The 25,593-nt window shown below is 46.8% G+C and overlaps 1 protein-coding gene across 2 annotated transcripts; it reads right to left on the bottom strand.

Annotated features, from left to right (window-relative positions):
* Nucleotides 1-1,261: 1,261 nt before the first annotated feature.
* LOC105700551 (proton-coupled amino acid transporter-like protein pathetic) lies at nt 1,262-25,184 on the bottom strand. 2 transcript variants are annotated; one of them, XM_012426489.2, is made up of 5 exons: nt 24,917-25,184; nt 11,586-11,671; nt 7,418-7,828; nt 6,713-7,073; nt 1,262-6,427 (listed from the first exon to the last, which is right to left on the bottom strand). In XM_012426489.2, the coding sequence occupies exons 1-5, from the start codon at nt 24,968-24,970 to the stop codon at nt 5,840-5,842; spliced, it is 1,500 nt and encodes a 499-aa protein (XP_012281912.1). In that variant the 5' UTR covers nt 24,971-25,184; the 3' UTR covers nt 1,262-5,839. The 2 variants fall into 2 exon arrangements, with proteins under 2 accessions (XP_012281912.1, XP_012281910.1); XM_012426487.2 differs by lacking the exon at nt 24,917-25,184 and adding an exon at nt 13,030-14,937.
* Nucleotides 25,185-25,593: the final 409 nt, after the last annotated feature.

Raw genomic sequence — 25,593 nt, 5'->3', positions numbered from 1 at the left:
CCAATGCGTTGCGACCCTTTTCTGCCGCTATGAAACAACGCGACCCTCTGAAACTTGGTTTAATTTCAGTTTATCGAGAAACGGGAAAATCTGGGGAATTTCTTTTATCGGGGGATTCCTGGGGATTATCAGGTACAGGGGCGGGAATGTTGGGTGGGGACGAGTCGAAGTTCATATTTTTGTTGCTACTGTACTCGTCGCATCGTGGCAACGGTGCTGCCCCCTGTAGGAGTTGCAGGGTTTCCAGTGGAATGGAAGTCCGTTTCCCCTAGTCCGATCTATCGGAAATTTACCGCTGGGAAGCTTTGGGTACGAGCTTCGCGAGATCGCCGTCGGATGGCGCTGTCTAGGGTGGACAGAGATAAGTTGGTCTCCTAGAAACCCATTCGGATAGGCCAAAGCGTGCTTGACGGAACTACCCCAATTTTGAAAAGTTTCAGACTTACTCCACCATCCACCAGGTAGCACCACTGTCGCCTATTATGTCCATCTCCCTCGCACTCACGGGATCAGTCCGCATTGTAACGAAGAAATGGACCTCTAGGAGATGTCGGAATTCATCGCTGTGCAGACTGCCTAGAAGTATCCTTCGGCGCCATCTGACGGATATCCCGGGAACTTTTAAGACGATTGGTACTATTTCCAACGAGCGGTAGGAAGTTTACAAGGAAGCAACCATTCATCGGATTCAAGCAATTCCTAGGGACCCCAGAATCGCGCCAATGAGGAACTTTTTCTTCCCCCCAAAAACGCGCCGTAATTTAAATGCAAGCGTAAGTGATACATAGTAAAAAAAAAAATTGGTCCACTAACCGCAGATGATTTGATCAAATCAACTAAAATTTTTCTTGATTCAGTCACAAAATACGGTTATTATATGAACAACCAAGTATTTGCTTAACACAATGAAATTCTTTAACTAATAACTTTTGACTGATTACACTAAACGTTAAAGCAATTCGGCCTATTTAACCGAGATAATTGATTTGCTGGCGAAATTACTGTCTAAAATTAATCAAACGACTTTCTGAACCTGTTTCTTAGCTGGATACAATTCAACCAATCGAGTTTGTTTAATGAAACATTTTTGTTCTGCGTGTTGATTCAACTCGAAGTTTTTAATGATCTTATTTTTAGCTCCACCTGAAACTTGTGGAAGAATGTGTCAACGAGGTCCGTGGAAGGAATAAAGTTAACAACTCGGTTAATAACACCCCACAAGTCAAATGTTTCGACGACGAGAGAAATGAAGAGGCGGATCTTCAAACAGAATATTCGTTTACTCGATGACGACATCAGCATGGCATCAAAACAAGTGTGTATATCTACAACGTCGAAAAGAGGACTGTAAAACCAGTCGCGAGCGATACCGCGAGGGTGTCCTTTCCGGGCACTTTACGGTGAGATCCTGCTCCAGGATTCGTTGCAAGGCACTAACGTAAAAGCTTTTTTGTTCGCAGATCAGGCCCTCGCACGCTTAAGGCGATACGAAAGTGGCATCAGAGGTCCAGTCTACAAAACATATCTCCGAACTGAATGCCCCAGATGGATTCAAACCCAACATGAATACGGGAGTCTACCAGAAAAGTGCCGACACCCGTGAAGTTTCAATTTTTTTACAAATTTCTACATACACTCCTCCCTCAATTTACAGGGTAAATTATAACACAGTATACTCGGTATCTATTTCCAATATTGTTTCTCATTCGTACTTTAGACAGACAGACTTTATGCGGTATTCATTCCCGTAAAACGAATCCACGTGAAGTGGATACTCCGGGTAAATTGCGTGAAGGTTGTACTGATTTTAAAAATTGTATATAAGACATTTCATGGGTGTAGGGACCTTCCTTGTAGCCTACACGTTCAGGTTGTAATGTTTTGAAACGATTAGGTGCAAATTGATTGGAGAAAAGTGCCGTGAAAGAGCTACCCCTCGGACGTCACTTTGATATCCCCTTAACGAGGACCTACACATCGACGGTTCTCGCGTCCCGGTTCACGGCAATCGTTCCCTGGGTCTCACCGACAGTCCGGTGTCGCCTGATGTCGAGCTCTTCGTCAACACTCCGTCACCAGGAAGCCCCCGAAGACGTAACATCATCGGCGCCTTGCTCTCCACGCGTACCTAATGCAACGCATTTACATCCCGCAAAGGTCTTAATGTCAACGATATTAAGCCAGCCAAGAAGCCGGAACGGCTTTTTCAAGAAGACGTGTAAAAACCCATTGCAATGTTACGTCAATTAACGAGTACTTGAGGACACTTTTATTGGCTCGGAGGTCGGGCCGGAATTTAAGAAAAAGAGCCCTCCGCGAATTCCCAGGAAGTGGAATTATTTTCTTTTTTTTCCCGCCACTCGTTAAAGAGTCTGCCCCGCGTATAGTATTTATTGTTCACTCTCTCTCGTTATCGTTGACATTACGGCCGTTAAACGCGAGCATGTTACGAGGTAACGAGCCTTCGGCTTCTCTTGTTCGCTCTTCGGGCTGCCACATTCAAGAGCTCGGAAGAGCCTAGAGCGACCCTCGGCGGTGGGAAACAGTATATGCCCTAATTTATTGTCTCGTTTTTAATGACTTAATGACTGTAAGTTATTGTCAAGGGGTGATTATTGTACTTTATATTGTTTTCAGCCGAGCGCCGCAAGAGCCTCTTCGGGTTAACGAGTTCAACGGATCTCACCGCGGGAGAAGGCATATAATAAGAGGGCATACATCGTTATCGGGCGAAGAAGTGGTAATCGATAATGAAGATGTGCCGAATTGACGAATGACAACAAAGAGAGATACAACGTATGTGACAAAAGTCATCCAACTGGACGCGGCGACATCCGTAAATGTGGAAAGCCCTCCTCTCGCTCGCGGCGCTTTTCTTTTTTTTTTGCGCTTTCCTATATCCACGGCGCGCGGTATTATTGATATATGTATAGATATATACCTTTGAATGGTTATATATTTATACATATATACACCGCTTCTCGAGTCGCGACATCTAATTCGATGTATCGCAAAGGCGCATCGCGAAGCGCAAACGGATGATTCCGCAGGCACGGCATTGTACTTTGTACGTTTCAGGAAACCTGAGCGCTGTCAACGAGCAGCTGGACGTGCCAATTGTCATTAAAACCGGCAGTCACTCGAGGAGCTGCCATCGATCAGCTGACATCCGACGAGCTGCTACTAATACGTCAGCTGACGGCTGTCATTAATCAGCTGTCGGCTGGCGAACTGTCATTAAAACCAGCTGTCACTCGACGAGCTGTCATTGATCAGCCGCTACCCAACCAACTGTCACTCGACGAGCTGTCATTGATCAGCCGTCATCCGACCAACTGTCACGTACATATGCGAACGTCATCTTTACGGAGTCCCTTCCTCTGACTCTTCTCTCTCGCTTTATCTACGATTCGCTCTACATCGACATTGTACATTGACTTTGTACAGGGAACGTTTACAGCGACTTTGTACAGCTGAAGACGATCGAGTAACAACCCGATAATAATTATACACGGCGATAAACTCTGTATTTTTTTTTTACCCGCAGTAAAAATTGCTTCTGTACCCGACGTATATACATATTCATGTACACGCATTGAACACTTCATGAGAAAACTGTATTATTGCGTTATCTTATTGCCTGGCATATAGAGAACGACGCGATCTTCGGCGCCATAGTCGTCTAGGAATTTCGTAATAGTGCGTTTAAAAATATTCCTCTCACTATTTCGTCTTCGCAGCTGCTTATCTCTACCGAGTTATTGTCCGAAGGCCACTGTTAAAAGCGCGCGTAATGATCCCAGGTGTACCATTACGGGTAATCACTAAGTCTAATGGACACTTAACTCGACGACACCGACGAACTAAGAAATTTCGACTAAAATATAATTTTTCTTTTTTCGGTGTTTTTATGCAGCTACGTTACAATTGCATCTTTTAATGGCGGTCTTCAGCATCGAAAGGCAAGGCCATGATCGCGTGAGAAATCTTAACCCTCTACAACGTCGTATGACTTTTAAGTGAATACCTGTGTACCGATATATTGTCAAGCCTGATTTAATTTTCCCGGCGAGACTTGTACTTTATGTACTGTATCACTCTTACGTAACCAGGGAATTTCTTTAAAAGTCCTCAATTGTGAATTTCCAAAGAAACAGTTAAGGCGATGCGAAAGTGGCGTCGAAAAGATCTCCTTTACGAAACTTATCTCCGAACTGGGTGCATCGCTTCAAACTTTCCACTCCAACATTTCTATATTTTCGTATACAAATAAAAAATTAAATTTCCACGAGTATTAGGACCTTCCTTATAGCCTCCACATTCACATTGTCAATTTTGATCCCATTCGGTGCATTAAGTTCGGATAAAAGTATTATAAAGATTGATCCCTCAGATGTCACTTTGACATCCCCTTAATACCGGAAGTCTAATATCTGCAAATTTCACGTTATACCAGATTTGTCTCGGGTGAATAAAAAAATTCCGCTACAGAGGGTTACGTCTTTCTCTGTAAAATACTCTTCAGCGAGAGAGAGGGTGAGAGAAAAAGGGGTCCTACCAAGGTATACAACCTACTGTATAAACCGTACATCCAGCCTGTCACGACCAATGGACGGTTTGAAGCCGCTGTCAAGACCCGTGCAAGGGTGCCAAATGCGATGTCCCGTCTCTCTCAACCACGTCGTTCCTTAAAAATGTCCCTCCCACGAGTTTCAATGAGAAATGTTGTGCGCAATGTCGGGGTTATAAATAGTTATGCCGATGAACGAAGGAAAGTGCGGAAATTAACGCGCGAGGGCGTCAGCTGACGCGCGGCCCGGAAGTGGAGGCGACAGGTGCGTTTACGTCAATTCCATCGGTATAAAAGTGCGTATATCAAAGTGGTCAATACTCTGTGATTATCGTTCCAGGCCACGTGTGCAGGACCAAGTGTCAGGATTCAATCGAACGCAGTACAAAAATGGGAGGAGAGGGGAAACAAAGCGAGAAGGGAAAACGTAAGGGGAAAAAAAAAAGAGGAAGAAGGAGTAAGAAATGAAAATCCTACCGCACCGGCGGGTGCGTCCGGGTGTCGTGCAGCCGAATCTGGGCCTGCCGGACCCTCTCTGGGCCCGAGCAATTCTACTCTATCGGGCCCGGAAGAGCGACGACGTCGTCCCGCGAGCCTCGAGCCGCGAAAGATGCGACCGGTTGCCGAACCTGCCGGCACCGAGGCAACCTAACGCGGTGCCTGGGTCTCACAGGATGCCTAAAGACGTCTCAGGACATTTAGGAACACCTTGAGATGTCTAAGCGCCCGGGGGCATTTAAGAATGCCTGAAGATGTCTAAACCACGTGGCGACGTCTCCGACGTATTGGGATATCTCAAGGTGTCTATAAACACCCTGAGACGTTCCCTTAATGCCCCAGGATACCACAAGATGTCTAAAAACCCCTCAAGACGTTTCCAGATATTTTAGAACGCAGGGTCGGAAGACACCCCAAAACCGTTTCCAAATCTCTCAGGATACCTCGGGATGCCTGAGAAGACCTCGAAACGTCTCTGGGTGTTTAAGAATTCCTCAAGATGTCGGAGAACCCCTCGGAACGTCTCTGGATGTCTCGGGATGCTTCGGGATGTCTAGGAACGCTCGGGCCCCTGGGACCACCCTCCGTGTCCCCGGAAGACGCATCCTTGCTACCAGCTCACCAGGAGGACATCTCTCTCCCTCCCCGGCGCGCGTCTACGACAGGTCGCGTCGAGCAAGCGGCACAAGCGCGAAATACACCTCGTCTACCGGCGATCTTCTAGGCGACCCGGCGACGGGGCCCGTCGTCGGGACGCTCGACGAGTGGGCCTCACTTCGCCGCGAGTATCTCCTCGATGCTGACGTAGGTCCCCGTGAGGAAGCCCAGGATGCCGAAGCAAATGATAGCCAGGTTCTTCCAGAGCCGCCAGTTGAGGCGCCCCAGACCGTCCTCTTGCTCCCAGAAGGTGACCAGCTCGATCACCGAGGGGAACATCAGACCCAGGGTCGACAGGCAGACGGCGCCCACCAAGGAGATGAAGGGACCCAGATTCGGGATGGCTATCGCGACGCCGACCGTGAACGTAACCAGGATAACTCTAAGACCGTACTCCGCCATCAGCTTCCTGGCGCCGAACCAGTGCTTAACGTTCTTCCAGATGATCTCCATAGGGACGTAGAACTGCAGGCCGTACGTAAGGAAGATCGCCACGGCGATCATCACCTTGACCGACTGCGCGGCTATGTCCTGGGGCAGGTTGATCGTGATCGTCGCCTCCGTCTGATCGCCGTACTTCAGGTACCCGAAGAAGCCCACCGTGCTGTAGAGCAGCACCACGAAGAACATGCCGATGTTTAGGACACCGGGACACCCGATGAAGTGCGTCGGGGTCTTCATGTTGTTCTCCAGGGGCATCACCTGAGGAGGAAGAAGAAGAGTCGGTTACGGGATCCAGGGCTCGGTCTGTCGCCTCGAATGGGCAATTCGCGATGGACCAGTGTGGGGATTTGTCGACCGGGACTTGCGGATAAATATGGCGAGGATAGTAGACGTGGACTGCGTCCGTCCCGATCTACTGGCCTCGATGAAGCAGGGAAGAGAAACCCGATGAAAGTTGGACGACTCGAAACGAAACTTCTTTTTTTTTAGGGAGCCTGTTGGGTGTTCATTGGCCATGTTTTGGGATCGATGGGTTGGTCTTACCACGCCGATGCCCTCCAGGGCGAATATCGCTGTGCCGAAGAAGAGGGGCAGTTGGGACCAGCTAGAGAAGTTGGGCCTCTCGCTGACGCTCGGCAGGTCGCTGAAGATGTAGAAAAACGCTATGCCCATTCCGGTCGCCATGAGGACGTTGGCCACCATGGAGAAAGGCGTCAGATACTTCAGATTCCTGACCAGGGAGAAGATCAACAGGAATGGCAGCAGCATCGCCATGTACTGCCGGACGTCCCAGTCGGTGGCGGCATAGTAGTCCACCACCTCCTTCACGTTCGTCGAGACGAATACCACGTAGACGCAGCAGCACCCGATCAGGTCGATCACGAGGAAGGAGTTGATCGTCGCCCTTGGATCCGAGGAGAAGATAGTTAGCATGGGAATAATTCTATTCAATTCATTCAACTTATTCATTTAATGGGCGACCTCGACCCTCAAACGGAACCCTGGCATCCTGATGAGGCAATAATGGGATGCACCGACCACAAGTGCGAGGACACCTCGCATTATTGCAACTCCTAGAATGCGCTTACGTTATGATTCAACCTCGAGGTACTTTAATTCCCGAGCAAGATTCACAATTCTACGATAAAACTCGACTTTGAATTGCTAATTTAAGGGATCATTATTTCACCCAAATGAAGTCTAATAAATTGTTCTTCTTTTTCATGTGTACGTCAAGAGTCAACTCACTTGGCAAGCCGCGAGTACTTCTGCACGGGTTCCGGCCCGACCAGGAAGGCGGCCTCGGCGACTTCGGCAAACCCTAGACTGGGAGTCTGGGTCCTCCGACAGAGGACGTGGGCACATTTCACCAGGATGTGCACGCAGTAGGTGCAGACAGCGCCGATGAAGAAGGTGGCGAAGAGGCCGAAGGTGAGCCCGGCGTTCTTGAAGGCCAGCGGCATGGAGAGGATCCCCGTGCCCAGACTTCCCTTCAGCAGGTGGATCAGGGTGTCGAGGTCCGACGTGGGGTGGCCCAACTTCCGGTGCTCGAAGGGGTTGTACAAGGCCGCCTCCTCGTCGTCCACCGGTCGCTGGACCAGGGGCAAGGTCGAGCCGTTGGTCACCGTGATGGGCACCTCGTTTTTCTCGCACTTGTATCTGCAACACCGGACGCGTTAGTCTAGGGTCCCTAGGGCGGGACCACTCGGGGATAAAAGTATCGTAGCGAGCGACGACGAAGGTGGCGATGGGGCTGCGAGAGCGAGTAGTAACAAACGCATGTCAAAAGAGAGCATCGAGAGGCTCGCTCGAGGCTGCAAGGTGAGCAGGCAAGCTTATCGCGGGGATTTCCTCCGAGGAAAGTAATCTACACCTCGCGAGGATGATGATCGAAAGCCGAGAGGTGGACAAAGGACTCTATCGTTATCGGTTTCTCTTTCGGCCAACTTTCCGGCGAATCGCGCTCGTGAGGGGCTCCTCTCGCGAAGGCTCGTTCGCATTAATAAATTCAACCAAACAAATCCTTTACAATTGTAACGCTAATTGATTCGACTTGGAATGGATTGCGATAAACGATTATCTCGTTAAATCCACTAGATCGCCCGAACATGGCGATTCGGTGCACCCTCCACCTCGAATTCGAATTCATGGAACTCCACCCAAGAACAACTCGGCAATAAAAAGGAACGGCACCCGTGAATAAAAAAATTTGGCCCTTCGATGGTAATCGTTTAATTGGCTGCATTTCGTTTATTTTAAATAACCCGCGTTCTTGGATCAACTGAGAAGAAGATTGTACCAACTCGAGGAAATATTTTCCTGCGGGCGGGTACTCCGAGATCCTTCAAAAAAAAAAAAAGGAAAACCGAGTGGAGAGGAATTCGAATTGATATTGAATTATCGGAAATCCGACTTCTTTTTGAGTATCTGCCGAAGTTTGAGCCGAGAGGAGCCGATCAGTGAGCTCTTCCGTGATCGGCGCGTTCCCTCCCGACTGATAACGACCGATTGCGCGATTATTTCCGGCGATTCGCGACTATTCGCAATCATTACCGACGATACCCGTGGCCATTCGCAATCATTTCCGACGACACACGTGACCGTTTCCGCGGATTCCCGAGCACTTCGCGGGGGGTCCCTGGGGTCTCCGGCGAGGGCCGGACAGAGTCTACGCAGAATACGGTAATTAGGTATTAAATCGTATAGGTGTGTAGGTACCCGTTAGGTGCGGTAGGTTCTCTCCTTAGCCGTGATAGGAGCTTTCTGTGGTAGAAAGCCCCGAACCGAGTCAGTGTCGCGGGACGCGATAACGGCGCTATTCCCGCCTAGAGTAGCATCTGCAACCACCGCACTGCATCACCGACGCCCAGCGCCACGACGCAGTACGACGAGTGACAATTGCCCTGATTACACGATAGTGATTGCGCTTCACATTAGGGGCCTACGCGTTTTAGCGGTTGCCACGGAATGGCGAGATAGTCGGCCGATCGACGACCAGGATCGACCCCCGTCTAAGTCTAGAGTCGTGCAAATGTCGCGTCAATAAGCGTCATTAGTTACCCCACGAGGGGGTATTTACTCGGGAAATCATGGATTTCAATGACAGAGTAAATCCCTGGAAATCGTTCGAAATCACCGAAATATTCCCACCAATTTTTTCACCTCACTTTTTACCGAATCGCATCGTCGTTCGTAGTATGCAATCAAAGGCCGGCTCTCGATAAGGAAAAATCGTTATCGCACTGATTTCCGAGTGAATAGCCCCTCGGTCCCACCCCTACACTGAGCGAGAAAATCAATTTCCATGTCAAAAGGAATCGTCCCGATGAAAAGAGATTTTCACTTGACGTTATCAAGAAGATGTGCCATTGAATTTAGCTTCATCAAGCCTTTGTCATTCGTTATCATTGGACTCCTCTGCATACAAACGTGCCGAAGTGAAATCCATTTTCTCTTAAAAGATAATGTTACTTGAATGTATTTTCGATTCCTGGGGTCAACTTTCTACCCATTTTCTCTTTTTATCGCGAAATCAGCTCCGCCTGATGAAAAGATCTCCATCGTTCGACTTGCAGCGCTTACGAGAGAAAATTGATTTCATCCTCTAAGGAATATTCATCACTCAGTGTAATATCATTTAACCTGCATGAAAATCTTTTTTCTCATTTTCCCCCATACTTTCGCCGTCCCCGTAACGTCAGATAAATTTCCTCCTCCCCGTCCGTCCGTAAACGTCACTCCGTCCGTCAGGTGTATCCGTATCATATTTATCTCTTTCCTATTTTCTTAATTAACAATGGCAAAGAAATTCCGTCCCCGCTACTCGTCAACGTCGGTCGGTCGGACCTCTTTCCTCTTTTCTTAATTAATTAACAATGGCAAAGAAATTCCGTCCCCTCTACTCGTCAACGTCGGTCGGTCGGACCTCCGCACGACTCTCCGTTCCGTGCATCGGCATTACGTTTTCATTGTCGTTTTTGCAGAGCCCGAATCTATGCCCGGACTCTACGCACGTCTGGAATCATATAAATGCACATATTATACAATAAAGACAGATGTCGGATAGTTAATTCGATGTCGGCTCGTTAATTGGTGGCTCTAAGGCCCCGGTCGCATACCGCGCGATCTCTCAGGAGCCATTTATCTTATTCTCTTTCTCTTTAATATCTTTCGGTTAACGAGGAGGAGCCGAGACTGCCATCCTTAATTCTCCCTGCATCTCTTGAATTAACGTCATCCCCTCCACAACACCCGATGAATATGTCAATTTCGAGAAAGAAAAAAAAAAAAAAAAAGAACCGCCTCTCCATCCGCGTCCGGGAAAAATCTTAAAACTCGGCGTATCAATCGCGCGTTATCACTCCTGTACGTTTCCGTTCGCCTCTACGATCAGTCTTGTTTTCCCGATCGGAACTACGTAGCGAGCGACGAGAGAAAGATATCGGAGAAAAATGGAAAAAGTAGTAGTGGAGAGAGAAAGAGGAAAAAAAATGAAAAACCTAATCCGATTTAATAAATACCGCGGCGAAAACGGCGTTTCCCAACGCGCGGCGCGCTATAAACCTCCCTCTAAAGTGCACCCGCGCTATATCGGAGGTGATGATTAAATCCGACGCGATTAATCTAATCCCCGGTTCGATGGAATTTAATCGTTGCCATATATCGCCGAGCAGCTCGACCCTAGATAACCTAACGAGGAGCAACGATCGTTATCGCCCACGCCCACGGTTACCCTTTCTACGGCCGTTATTTTTTAAGGAGCCCCGTACTTCTGTATATTTCCCAGTACATTGATTCACGTGTACATACATACATGATCTAGCCGACTTTCGAGATCCTTTCTACGGCCTTCTAAGGCATATACGATATATCCGTATATTTATACCCGTACGTCCACGTGGACACGTGGGCCTCTATGCATTTGATATTTAACATATCTCATGTATATTTAAATGCGTCTACAGCGTTAACGAAAGTATGCCTCTGGTCTATCTGGCCATTTTGCGTAATTCCATTGCGTGGGTGTGCGACTTCTCGATCGTTAATTAATATATTTCTCTATTTTTCTCTCCATTTTTTCGTTCCCTCGGACTCGATTTTGCGGCCCTCGTGTAACCAACTGTCATGGCGGACTCGGCGAGATTTGCTCCACTGGCGATCAGGCAGTATGCGTGCAGCAAGGGGTGTCTCAGACACATTTTAATGAATTAGGAGCCACCTAGAGCCAAGTTAACGCAAAGTATATGATCCTCGTAAGTCACTCACGTTTGCTCGAGCACTGACTACGGGGGTTTGGCAATAAAGCAATGGTGATGATAGGTCGCAGAGGTAGAGCGAGATCGCTCGATTAGAGCTGCCGAGTGTCTTTCTTTCGCGTCGGTTTTGCGTTAAACGTGGAACCCGGACGAACACTTACTTGACGAGAACCATGTCAGAGAGTTCTGTTTTCACCCCGTGCTTCTTTGGGTCGTATTCGGCTATCATTGGACGCATGGGTGTTTTCTGGAAAAAGAAAGAAATGCGCATCAGCAAACGTATGAAGAAGGCGAATACCTATATACGAGACGTCGTATGATTTTTTTCAATGAAAGAAAAAAAGAGGGAGAAATGTTTATAAATAAACTGAACGGAAGATTAACTTTCGCGGATGTCAAGACCCTTCGCAGGGCCTACGTATTAACGTGGTGAAATTTCACACGACACCCAGTTTCGAGGAAAGTCTCACAAACGAGACTATCGGACGTCACTTTCGTGTCGCCTTAAGGCTGTTAAGGTAGAAAGTTGCGAAAAGCGTTTCAATCAAGGTGGATTTTTAAAATAGAACGAAAAGGTGTAGGAAATATTTGGGGCGACGGGGTTATTTTATTCGGTGGTTAACAGAGAATTTAAGGTGTTGGAAAGTCCACCATTTTGAAATGTCTATAACTTCTGTCTCAAAGTTTCTTTACAATGTCAAATGAAACAATCGAATATTTACTCAAACCTTTTCGCTCGGCTTTAAATACAATTTTGGTTAAAATCAATTCGACACCCTATTAAACCCTTTAATCAGTGCGTGATAAAGTAATATAAAATAGGGAATGTTTCGCCGTGAAGAAACGGCAAATTCATTTCAGGTTAGGTAGCTTTAAGCGGATGCGACAAGGACAGCACGCGTAATGCACGCGCAACGCACGCATTTAACGCAGTCTGCCGACAATTGGAGGCCGATTTAGATCGATTAGGCTGATTAGGCAATTTATACCGATTCAGGACGACTCCGAAATCGGCAGTAGGTCGAAAGAATCTACTCGGTGCACCGCGAGTGTCGTTAACGGCGGAGCAAATAACACTGCAAAGATAAAGGTCGACGTTGCTCAACGAGCATTAATTTGCTAATATGATAACAAAAGTGCACAATTTTCCTGATTTCGGCGTTTCGTTCCGTTCATCATTCTTCGACAATTTCTTAACATTTTCTAAAGCGTTAAGGCATTATGCAAGTGACATCTATGTATACCAATAACTCAAAAGATTAATTAAACTTGCATCGAATAATCCGAGACTTAACCTGTGAGTATGGAGACCATAAAGAGGGTCTTGCTACGCATGAAAATTCAAATTTAAAAAATTTCTTTATGCAAAATTTCCAATTTTTGTTATATATATATATATATAAAAAAAATGAAATTTAACGAGTGTCTGGACTTTCGTTAGAGCCTCGATATTCACATCGTAAAATTTTGAGACGATCAGGTGGACCCGGTCTGGGGAAAAGTTTCATTCGGATATCACTTTCATATCCCCTTAAACAATATATAAAATATATATAACACATATATATAACGAGAAATTGTGGAGTAACGGATTGCAGAATTCACCCCGATCGTCGGGAGGTTGGCAGGATGCATCGGAGGAAGGATCTCCATTTCCACGTCGAAGTCGCTATCCGTGCCGTCCATCTTGCTCCCTCCGCCTCGTCCTTGAACTCGAGTTTTCCGTGCGTGGGTTATCGCGCGCGGTTGATAACGTCGTTGCCTGCCCGCCCTGCATTCGTTTGATTCACGAGGACCGCCTGCGTCGCGTCAGCGTCATTAAACAGCACTCCCCGACCCCCGCAAAACTCCGAAACGCCGCCGTTAAGCCAGGAATCACTGCCCCGAACGGCGCCGTTTAACGAGGGGACCTCGTTGCTAAACGGCGTCGTTAATCCAGGAAACTGGTTGCCCAACGAAATCACTAAATCACCCTCCCCCGATACCACGAATGCGCAATGCTTCCCCAACGGGGCCGTTAACGTGGAATACGGATGAACACCGTTCCTGAACCGCACCAACGATCGATTCCGCGTTAACGAGAACTCCTAATTGCTGAATACATTGATCCTCTCAAACAACTGACTTGTAGATCCTCCGAACTCGAGCCGTAGAAGGTATCTGATATCCAGTAAACGCCGTTAAACGACGTCGCTGAATCCCAGAGTAACGAAGTACCGCCGTTGCTAAATGAGTAATCGTAACAACGTTGTCATTGCTGAGCAGAGTCGCAGATGGTCTCGTTGGGCGGTTCCGAAAACAAAAGGATCGCTTAACGGCGTTGCTGAATTCAGTAACGATGTGTCGTTGCCGCACTAAAGTAGAACCGCCAGAGGTATCGCTGGATCCCGAAGAGACTGCTGCCGTTATCGGTCGTGGTTATCGTCGCTGACTCGGGTTTAGCTACCTTTCCGGGGTAGTTCCGTAAACAAAGGGATCGCTGAACGGCATTGCTAGTCCGAGGAGCCAACAACGCGGCGTTACCAGCCAAAGCCGACGCACTTCTCTTTGGCTCGTCGCTGCTCGAGCGACGACGCCTGGCCTGGCGCTATTTATGCTCTAGAGGCCGTTCCATCGCTGGTCGCTCCGGGTTCCTCGTTCCGTCAGACGTAGAAATAGTGCCACGGCGTTATACGATCCGTTAGGCGCCGTATCCTCGGGATTTCGCGCCTTTTCCTCTCCTCCTGGCCTTTTTTTAAACCCCGCCGCCGTCTCCGGCCGACGAACCCAACGACGCTCGGCGTCCACTCGAGACCACGTGGCAGCTCTCGCTCTCCCTTCCGGTGGCCCAGCAATCGTTATCAAATCTTTACACCCTTCCCCCAGATTATCAATCCTTATTCTCCCCCTTCCTCCAAACCAAATCTCTAACCGTCTCCAAAAAATCCAAGAGATTAAACCTCCTCCAGGCGGTCACCACCCACTCCCACCCACCCGCTCCAAGGGCAAGGCCGACCCACGTGGTCTCCCTGGGCTCCACGTGGACCTCGACGAAGACCCCAAATAGTGATCTTCAACTTCTCTCTCGATTTGATAATTATTCCCTATTTCTTCCCACCCACCTCCCCAGTTAAATTCCACGAGGTAGCGCTAAATCTTAGTTTTAACGCCCTCGAAAGCGCACCGATAAGGTTTATCCCCTCCTCCTTCTTTTTTTTCCTTTTTTATTGCTTCTTTCAATTCCTTCGCGTTTCCTCGACGATTCTCTAGGTCTGTGAATGGAAAACCGCAAACGCCACCGGGAGGTGCGACCACGGCAGGCGCATGGCCCGACTGCAAATACCGTACTGCGTTATCGGCGACTTTTAAACCCACGGTTAAGGAGAGGTGAGCTCCCCTCGGCGATCGGGCCGCGACTACCGGCGATTCCGCGATTCTAATCGCGTCCGCGGAACGGGACGACTTCGACGCCGCGACGCGCCGCGACGCAGAAACCCAAGGACCGGTGCCAAACCGCGCCCGAGACCGCCCTGACTCCTTTTATACGCCTGGGGGCGAAAATAGGAAGAGCAAACCCGAGGAACGGCCGTATGCCCGAGTACTTAGACACCACTGCGAAAGCGCCTCTCCGTACTCACAATTAGAACTTGCCGTCTCTCCGTACTTACAATTAGGACTGCGCCTCTCTATGTACCTACGCGACGCGAGGTATCTGTTATCACCCCGCGCATGCCCGCGCATTCTGATTACGCGAAGCCCCGACAATGATGAGAGCCCGTACTAATTGTTTCTTACTTTTTCGTAAACTCGTAATGTCCAAATTAAGAGAAAAGAAGAAAACAATTACGTAATCCTAACTCTACAGCGTTCGTCGCAAGGAAATAAAAGACATTTGCATTTTTAGCAAAGAACCGCGCGGTTGATATCAAGTTTCCCTCTGACTGCAGTAATTAGTGCACTGACAGCAAAGATATTCGCTATTGTATAGAACGTGGATGTAACCATAGGAGTGGTTTTTTAAAATAACAACTCTTCCTCTAAATTAGCAAATAATTTCGTAGCCACAGTCGAATGTTTATCGTTCTTCGAAGAAACATTCGTTGCTACAAAGGGTAATTCATCTTTAAAGGATCAGATTAACAATTTTATTAAAATGTTACGTACTCAAAGTGTATAGATTTTATGAATGTTATTAACATTCTGGTCACGGACGTGATTTTTGGAATTCCCATTGATCGTATGTACTGTTAATTAGAGGAATTGCAATAACGGAGGGTCAAGGATTAATTCCCGATATTTTTCTTTGCTTCCTCTCTCTCTTTTTTTTTTTGAAAAATAGTGACACTTACAATTAGTGTGGCGTTACGACTGTATTCACGGTCGGTGAGTCACCGTCTTTTTATAGTTGGGGACGTGTAAATTTGATATTTTTGTTGCTGCCATGAATTATGACGTTTTCGCGTATGTAACAGGGACGACTTGTATGCCGTAGTACTTAGAGTAAAGTCGGTATGTGCGTAATTCACGGTATTTAAGGTAAGTTCTGGTGCATCGAGAGGGATTCTTTGGGTTAAAGGCCTCTTATCGCCTATTCTAAACCGACGCATTTAATCAGCTGATAACAAACACGAGCATTTTAGGCGCCGCTTAGGCGCACTTGAGTATGTCGAGGTAATTGCTCGATGAGAGATTTCTTTGGCAAGTGACATCGACTCGGACTCATGAACATTGTACTCATTGAAAAGTATGCAAAGGAGATGACCCTTCTTTCACTCTGCCAAAACCGATCGATCGGACACGTAATGAGTTCCCCTGCCAATGTATGATCGTCAAACGGGTACATATTAAGTACTTGGGACATTCTTTAATTACATATCAGTACATTTACCGACCCGAAAAATGCTACAACCACTTCATCTATCGATGCCAAAGATGTTCTACAAATTAAACGATGCCATTAATTATTAATAATAATGAATTTAACAGCATTACTCCTGCAACTCCTATAAAAAATCATGATCCCAGTGACATCGTTTGTATTTCTGGAACCCTTCAGATATCAGGATAATCTGCTATTTTTGAACTCACTATTGCCTTATCACTCGAGGAGAATGATATCATTGTCTAATAATAATTGACTCAATGGCTCTACTTTCGCACCTCGCGAAAAAAGAAAAGGAAATTAGAATCACAAAATTAGAATCCAAAAATTCGTATCTCCGGTGCTCCTCAGATGTTAGGATAATTCGCTAATATTTATACTCCCTTTTCCACGACCGAAGTCCGGAAAATTGTATCACGATTGATAACAATTAATTTAATTACGGCACTGTCGCTACGTATGCGTAAGAAGAAAAAATTGAAAATTAAAGATCTGGATGCAAATACTCGTGTCACTCGTATTCCTGTGAACTATTCAGATATCAGGATAATAATTTTACATCCTTTTTCAATCCTAATTTTATATCCACTATTGCGGTTTTTTTTCGCGGTTTATCAGTGCACCCGGAAAATCGGCGCGTAGATATCGGATTCGCATTAGTGCACGATATCCATGTAGATTACCCTCACCTCGTAACAGACATGTCGTGATAACGAGTCCGATCGGTCGATTAGTCGAGCCGCCGGGCTTACGTAAATCCGGTAATTGCATTTCCTCGGTGCACATTTATTCGTATAAGCGACACGTAACGCCTCCTTGGGGGAACGGAATTAGACGGCCGCCCACGACAATGTCCTCGCGTGGGAGTTTAGACGCCAGTCCCGAAGAGAGGCGGGAAGGAAAAAGTAATAAATAATCCCCGTTACAAGTCGGCGGCATAAATTTCGGATCAAAGAAAGAGGGGGAAAGGGAAGAAATGGCGGAGTCTCTCCGCTATTTTCGCGATCGTCGCACGGGTGACCGGGAATAAAATTCCCAAGTACTCCTGATTACCGTTTAAAAAAAAATCCGAGAAAAAAAAAGATAATAATAAACCCGCCGATTTGCATATTTATTCATTCTTCTAATTCTTCCACTCCAGGTGGAATATCATCGGTTGTACAGGGGAGAGGAGAACGGGAACTTTGTATAAACTTTTCAGGCCATTCTCGAGATCGTCGCACGAGTGACTTCAGAGATAATTCCCAAAAAATGATATACAGGGGGAATTCCATTTTCCCGAATTTTTCATCTCAATTGAAATATTCCAGGCTGTGCGTAAAAAATAATAGGATAGATTTCCGATGATTAGCCGGGGACTTTTTCAAACGTCCCACCGGGTACACGTGCGAACGTCATGTGCCAGAAAACGACCTCGAGTCCAGCATTGTGATTCATTGCCAGCGGTACATAGAGTCATGTACTCGTACGAATCCATGGCAGTACATAAGGGGAATAGCACCCCGAGCCCGCACATTACGGCGCCAATGTACTAGTATTTCTCCATCGGGACATAAATATAGCCCGTTCGCCGAATACTAAATTATGATCGACGTGTCCCGACGCGGGGACTTTCCTTTATTGCCACTTTTCGGCAATTGACCCTTTGCGCTCCCTAAGCGGTACGGAAATAAAGCTTGCGTAAACTTTCGAGTGTTCGAACGAAGGAAAAAAAAATAATAATAAAAAGAAAAAAAAAGAAGAAATCCGAACCGCGCATTAGACGTCGTTTAATGATTCGCGCCACGCACGAGGAAGTCGATTTTCTCCGGAAGTGTCTAGGAGAGGTGTAATTTTCCCGATAAAATGATTTCCCTGAGAAATGATTCACGGCTTCAGAAACCTCAATCGGCGGGTCGATCGCGAGGGAACGATCCGTGAAAGGAGGCCAAATTGAGCCTGGCCCCCTCTCCCTCGTTTCAATTATTTCTCAATTAATTCACCTCGGCTCGCCGCGGGGGGTCGATCTGCATACAATTTCGCGCGCAATTAGCCGCCCCCCCACTGGGGGCGACTTCCGACGATCGACCCTTTCGCCACGCCGGGCGGAAATAGGAACCGGGGAGAATACTTTTCACGAAATAACTGCGTCGAAACGCGGTTAAATGTTTCCCTCGGGCGCGTCTCGTTACCTCGTATTCGAAAATCGGCGGTCCACTTTGCCAAGTGGCCCGAGGGCTGCCAAAGAAGTGCCGCTCGAAACTGCGCCGAGATTTTCGCCATCTTGGATTTGGACTCTTTTAGTTTCTTTCTTTCTTTTTTTTTATTTTCCCTTCCCGCGGCTTTACGGACTAATTTCAGGAGACACTCGATCGGTATAAACAGTGTCGAGTGTGTTTGCCGCATAAGTCTCATTCATACCCGGTCTTGTTGGAACGGCATTTGCCGGTTCAGCGAAATTTCACCTCCGAGCACGCGTCAGCAAACGCGGTATAGTTACGACACGTGATATGGTCATGTAGATGCCTCCTTGGATGTCGTCATTGTAATACTTAAGAGGATTCATCATCCATAGGAATTTTAATCTTAATTTAGAGTCACTCAACTTTATTGAACTTACGGTGGGGTGATTTTTATCACCGAATGCGAATCTTTCGAAGGTGCACTAGAATCGACACGCGACGAAAAGACTTCGCGAATGTCATAATTGAAATACTTAAGAAGATTCGTCATTCGCGAGAATTTTAATCTTGATTTGGTTTCGATAAATTTTATTTTCAATTTAAAGCAAAGCGATTTTTGTCGGTGCGTGGGGATTTTTCTAAGGTGCGTTAGAATCGACACGCGACGAGACGGCTACACGGATCTCACGATTGGAATATTTAAAAGAATCCATTATTCGCGGGAATTTTATTTTTTATTTAATTTCGCTCGATTCAATTTTTAATTAAAAAAAAAAAAAGTAAAGCCAACCACCGGCGGGATTTATCTTCCACTAAATGCAGTTTTCAAAGGCGCCCTCGAATGAACGCTATGTAAGATCACGACAAAGTGCCAAATTGAGTATGCACAATCCTTCGAAAAAAAATTCACCATCCTCTGCAATGATCTCATTTCAATTTCACTCTAATTGACTTTTACCTCCAGATAGTCGGGATCTTCGTCGATATATCGACGCTATCGCGAAAGAGTATTAGAAAGATGCAACGATCTATTGTCTGCGATCTCGATATTAAATTCATCTCCATTTGTCATCATTTAGTCCGAGATAAGTGGACATTGCGGAGGGGTTTCACTCGTCATGGGGTCACCCAAAGCGATTCCTACACATGGTATACGGAGAGTGCACAGGTTACGTACCAGGCTAATTGTCACTTATCCGGGGTACCATGCGCCGACATTAAAAAGGTCGAGGTGATTACGGGCAGTTGCGAGGGCCCGATTTCGCTCAGGGGCAAGATATATTTCAATTCCTCCGGGAATGCCAGATGAGGATGTGACGTAATGTCCAGCGGGATTTGCTACTTGCCCGGTTTGCAGACCACTTTGCGAATGACCACTCGAGTGACCAAATGACCCGACGAACCGCAGCACGTGTGGCGTTCTCATGTGCGCATTACGTGCCGGCCAGTAATCGCCTTTCGCCACCTGTTGCGTCGGATTTCTGTACTTTTCCGCCAATTTAAGAAATCATCCCAAGAAAGAAAAGAAATCCCACTCCCCGGAGAGAGAGAAAAAAAAAAGTGGAATTAAAAGGGAGATTAAAACAGTATTACCACACGAGTCATGAAATAGGCGCCATTTCCTGATAAGGATGTAACCCCAGTTTGTAAAGTTACGATTCATTCACTTGGAAGTCAGTGAAAATGATTGTTTTTTTTCTTTAAAAAGCCGATTGCCTTGATTTCACATGATAGACAACACTGCGATTCGGTAACAAGTGACGTTTGGTCTTAAAATTGCAGCGATTTCCAATGATTACCAGTGTTCAAAAATCCAGGATTTCCTCGTTGTAAAGTTATGATTTTATTTTATTTTATTCTTCCTTCGTATGGTTTTATATCGTTCGTTTTACGGATTGGCGCCTATTTAACGGCGGCCTATTCTCTGGGTATATTAATGATATTTCCGTGACACATCGTTAAAGAGCTACTATGAAGCAGGGGATAATGTTGAGGCAGGTCAAGATGTTGAGGCGGGTTATGGCATCGAAGTCACCGGATCGAACTCGTTGAAAGAAAGAAATATTAAATGGCCGCGCTGAAACCGAGACATGCATTTAATTTCAAATGCAAATCGGACGAGTTCTGCGAGAGTGGAAGATAAATGAACGAGGGGTAAAAAATTCTCGAGGGACTGAAAGAAATATAAAATGAAAAGTGCGCATACGAGGGCTGGATGGGAAATAGCTCTTAAACGTACAACAATTATTAAAGTCACGATTTCTGTAGTGATTAATCCTTCTTGCAATAGTAGATAATATCCCTTTTAGATCCTGGCATCTACTTCACAATTACTTTTCCTCGGAGTACATTAATAATCATATTACACGAGGACCTATCATGGTAAAAGACAATATTGAGGCAGGTCGTGGCATCGAAGTCAGCTGATCGGACCAGTCAGAAAAAATGATTAAATGTCAAATGCATGGCTGTAACCGAGACACACATTTCATTCCGAATGCAAATCGGACGAGCTTCGCGAGAATGGGAAATAAATGATTGCGGGGGTAAGATATCATCTAGGGATTGAATAAATAGAAAGTAAAAAGTGCTTAAGCTGGTCCGGCCGGAAGCGGTGTAGGTCGCGCCGCATGCGGCGACCGGACGGGAGGATCGCTCTCCTGGGATCCGTTCCGGAGCGGGCAAGCGTGCTTCGTTGGCTTCATCAAGCACACCTTTCCTTCGGACAGTGGTCAAACCGGCCGGCACGGGTCGAAAAAGTGCCCAGAAGGTGGGCAAAAGAAAGCCCAGGAACGTCGGAGAAAGGACAAAGGAGCGCCCGCCTCGTCCCGGACTTTTTTCCCCACCCAACCAGAGCACGTGTGTAGCCTAATTGCACACTTATCATCAGCAGAGGGGGGAAAGAGAATAATGTAAAAACGCATTGTAGGCTCTCATAACACTCGGAGGAATTTACAGGGAACTCGCCATCCGAGGAATTCCTAGATTGCGACGACTGAGAACAGAACTCGAAGGAAGCGACGCAGTGGCAGCGGAATTGCAGAAGAAGAAGAAAAAAAAAGAAAAAAAAAAGAGACATTCGCGCACTTAGTAAAGAATCACATTGCCGATCAAGTTTTCCTCCTTATGCATTAACAATGGCGCTGCGAGGACAAAAAAAATAATAATCGCGATTCTCTGAAACATAGACATGCAACTGGACCCTGATAAACCGAAGTTTCACACCCAACCAGGGACACGAAATGAGGGTTAAATTAATAAATAAATATGTAACAACGGTCCAACAAGCCACCATCATCCCTACTCGCATAAACGAGCTTATATGAGGAGTATCGCAATCTTGAATACAATCTGGGGAATTACTATTCCCTATATCGTCACAATAAAGAACATTACTCAAGAAGAATCCCCCAGGCCAACATTCAGCTGCGTTCGCATTTACCGTGGAATTGTTCGTGGCATTTATTCCGACCGTGAATTACTTTCCTGCATGTACCCACGTCGAAGGGGAATCCAAAGGGGAGATTCGCTCGTGTAGATAATTCCCTCCCTTTCGTTTCTTCTTTTTTTCTCCTTCTCGGTATTTCGAGGCCACTCGATGACACTCTCCCTGTCTCTCGGGTTCGGTAATACCATCCCTGGTAATCTCGAAGCCGATGGGCTCGAGTTACGCACACCGGCGATCCGACATGCCCAGGGGAGGCCATGTCGTAAAGGGGCACGGAAAACGCGCCTGCCGACATAAAGAAGCCACCACACGCGTATAGGAATCCTCGAAAAGCAAAAAGAGGATACGAGGAACGACCTATTCTTCGCTCCCCCTTAGGAACCAGAAGAGGCGACGAGAAGCGATCGAGGAAGGGGCGGCCATGGGGCTCGGGAGGGAGGGAAGGAAAAAGAAACGGCAAAAAAGGATGGAAATAAATGAAGGAAAAAAAGAAACAGAGAGGTACAGTGCCTTACACGTGTCCACGGACTCGAGGGTACCCTCGACGTGTGTGTATTCGCGCATACACACCCGTCACTCGTGTGCATGTTCGCGGAAGTCGGAACCGAGGTGGTCTTAAGGATGCCTGCGCGACCGCAGGATCCTTTCTCCTTTTTTTCTTCTCCCGTATCCTTTTTTTTCCCTCCATTTTTTTTTTGTTCAATCCCTCACGGCCACTTCCGTGCTCGCTCTTATTTTTTCCTTAAGGTGAAGTGAAACACGTCGAGGAACTTGATCGACATCGATAAAGAAGATTTTTCTAAATGCCTACGTTTCCGACGTTCGTTTTTATATCGAAAGTTGTGTCGAATTATATTGGATATTGTGCCAAATGGCATACTCCACCTGTCGTTTTCGTACAATAAATTAAATTTTCACTCCGAGACCTCGTATTCCCATCGCTTTAGCATAGAAGCGAATACAATATTTTTTTTGCCTTTATCTCGTTGAAATGCGAGTTTATCGATTACCAGAGTGTTCTAAATTATAGTAAAATTGTCCTGACCCTTTCGTTTCTCATATTAGAGCCTTCGATAAGTGTATATTGATCGAAATATGAGAGCTCGACGCCATTTTGGTTCTCGTCTGGGCTAAGTTAAGAAAATTTTTTGCCAAAAATCCAAATTTTCAATGTGTCAGGACAATTCTTAGATGATGAGGAGAGTGATGCGTCAAAGTTTCGGACAGTTTGGTCTGATACCCTTAAAAAAAAGTGTTGTATTCGAATCGACTAATTTGACTTCACCTTAACACTTTGGCGTCTCCTGCAGATACCGCGGAAATAATACCACGAGGTCCTGCCTCGGGGTCGCCGGTATGAATTTCTTTCTGTGTCGTCACGTGAATTCGAAAACGAGGTTATGCCTCGAGAAGAGACGGGGGCGGACCCGCGAAGCAAAGGTCTCGGCGCAGCCTCGGTGCAAGTCGATCGTATCCCCTTTATTTTCTCCGTTTCGTCCTGGATATCCCGAAGGACGTCGCCGTGGCCCGAAAACTCCCGCCCCCTCTGGCAATCCTTCCAGAGTGTCCTTTCGATCAGGAGCGATTGCCACACTAGGAAAATAATTCACGATCCCGATGTACAACATTTCACTCCCTTCAGAAAACGCGAAACGCTTGAAATTCGGCCAGCATGTTCTTCCCTTATTCAATACATAAAAATTACTATTTCATTTGCTGATTATTTACGAAGCATCATTTAACGATACAACATTTTACTACCTTCAGGAAACGCCTGAAAATGGACCAGCACAATTCTTTTTACAGAACTGCTTTTTGCCTTACTCCAAAGACAAAAATCATTACTTTAATTTTGTTTACTCAGCGAGCGTTTCTTATTTAGGGAAAGCTCCTCTGTAGTTTCATCTACGTTATATACTATCAGCGAAACTCTTGCAATGTTTATGGAATTATTACAGCAGTAAGGGCAGAATTTAATGAGTAGATCCTGATTCCTGATAAGAATGGAACTCTTATTTTTCGTGCACATCCGCTATCATGCACATATATATAAAATATAAATAGCCAATTTATTAATACAATAGTACCTTCCAGATTTTTTTTACACCCACCCCACGTGGAGTTCCACTTTCAAGTGGAACCTCCGCTCAAAGCGCGTCAGGATTCGCAAGAGCGTGGCTGTCTCGAATCATTCTTGGAAAGGTAATTTCGCGAAAAAAAAATTAATTATCGACAATCATGCGGTGCAACGGAAGCAATGTCACGCGTTGACGCCGTGGAAAAGTCACCGGAGGAGAGCGACTTAAATGTCCCCTCTGGAATGCACAATGCCAGGTAAGCCGAGCCGTGCTTCCCGTTATCGATGCGCGGTCAGGAGTTCCTCGTCAGGCGTGATAACTGAATTTTTCCGCGTGCTAACTTATCGCGAAGCGCGATAAGGTCGCTCTAAACGAGGAACCGAACTATAACCGGAATTGCGGCCTGATATAGACTCGCGGAACAATGAGCATCGAGTGAAATTTGATAATGAACGTAAAAAATCGGTCACAAATTGGTTACAGATATCCGCCCCGAGAAATCATCCATCCCGCCTACGACGCTTGAATTTATTAAATCGTGGAATCGTAAAGGAAATTCAAGAATCGGCAACAAGTTCCCGAAATCTTCCATTGTATCGTATTTCTTTGCTCCACCCGCACCCGGAGCTGAATCCAAGGTAAAAGCTATAATTTTCCATGAAAGAATCCTTGACAAGATGTCAACATTTGTTTATAACAAGAAAAAAAAATATTGACATCCGCCAGGAGTCGAACCCTCGCCGACAGCGGGAACGTACCACAGTCTTCCTCGATAAGGTCGACATTCGGGTGGCCGGTTCCCGGAATTTGGCCCTTACTCGTCCTGCTGCCGGGTGACCTTATTACGTATCAGGCGTGCACATGCGGCGTATGTACGTTTGTACACATACATTTGTATATATATATGTCGCGCATAACTTATCTGCTTACACAAGTGACTCACCTTAAAGTTACCCCCATGTATCTGTGCCGCATCGTCCTGAACGGTCTTCGACATCTTGGCCGATCGGAATCGTCGGTCTATACCGGGGCGATCTTCCTGTCGAGTGAATAAACGGGCACTATCGATCGGCGGTCCGCTAACTCGTAGTCAACTTTTGTTTCTTCCGTTACTCCTCGTCCTCCTCGCTTTCGCCGTCTCGCCGTCCCTTTCTCTCTCCCGCGAGTGGGCTCGCGCCGTCTCCGTCTCTCCCACGGCCGGAAGCCGATCTCTATCTCTCTCCCTCCCGCGCGCCAGCCACTCTACCCTCTCTCTCTCTCTTTCTCACCCTCTCACTCTCACGCTCTCTCACACGCTCTCTCCCCTCGTTCTCTCACACTCGCTCCACCCTCCGTCCGCGCATGCGCGCGCTCCCCCAAAATCCGCTCTCTTGCTCTCCTTTATCTCCGTTCTCCTCGCACCGCGAGTCACTCGGCGATTCGCGAGTTGCACTCTTCAGAAGTCGAGCTGGCACCGATCGGGGCCCGGTGGAGTTCCTTCAGTGAATGCGGGAGAAGAGATAGGTCATGCCTCTTCCGTGGTCGAACAAGGAATGAGTCTCCCGCCGGAGCTCCCGCTGATCCTCACGGCTCCCCCCCACCCCGCGGCCCGCATCCCCACTCCTCGCGCTCATTGATACG

This window comes from Orussus abietinus, unplaced genomic scaffold (genome assembly GCF_000612105.2).
Source record: "Orussus abietinus isolate OABI.00-Male unplaced genomic scaffold, Oabi_2.0 scaffold2, whole genome shotgun sequence".
NCBI lineage: Eukaryota > Metazoa > Arthropoda > Insecta > Hymenoptera > Orussidae > Orussus > Orussus abietinus.
This window is presented reverse-complemented; position numbering and strand designations above follow the sequence as displayed.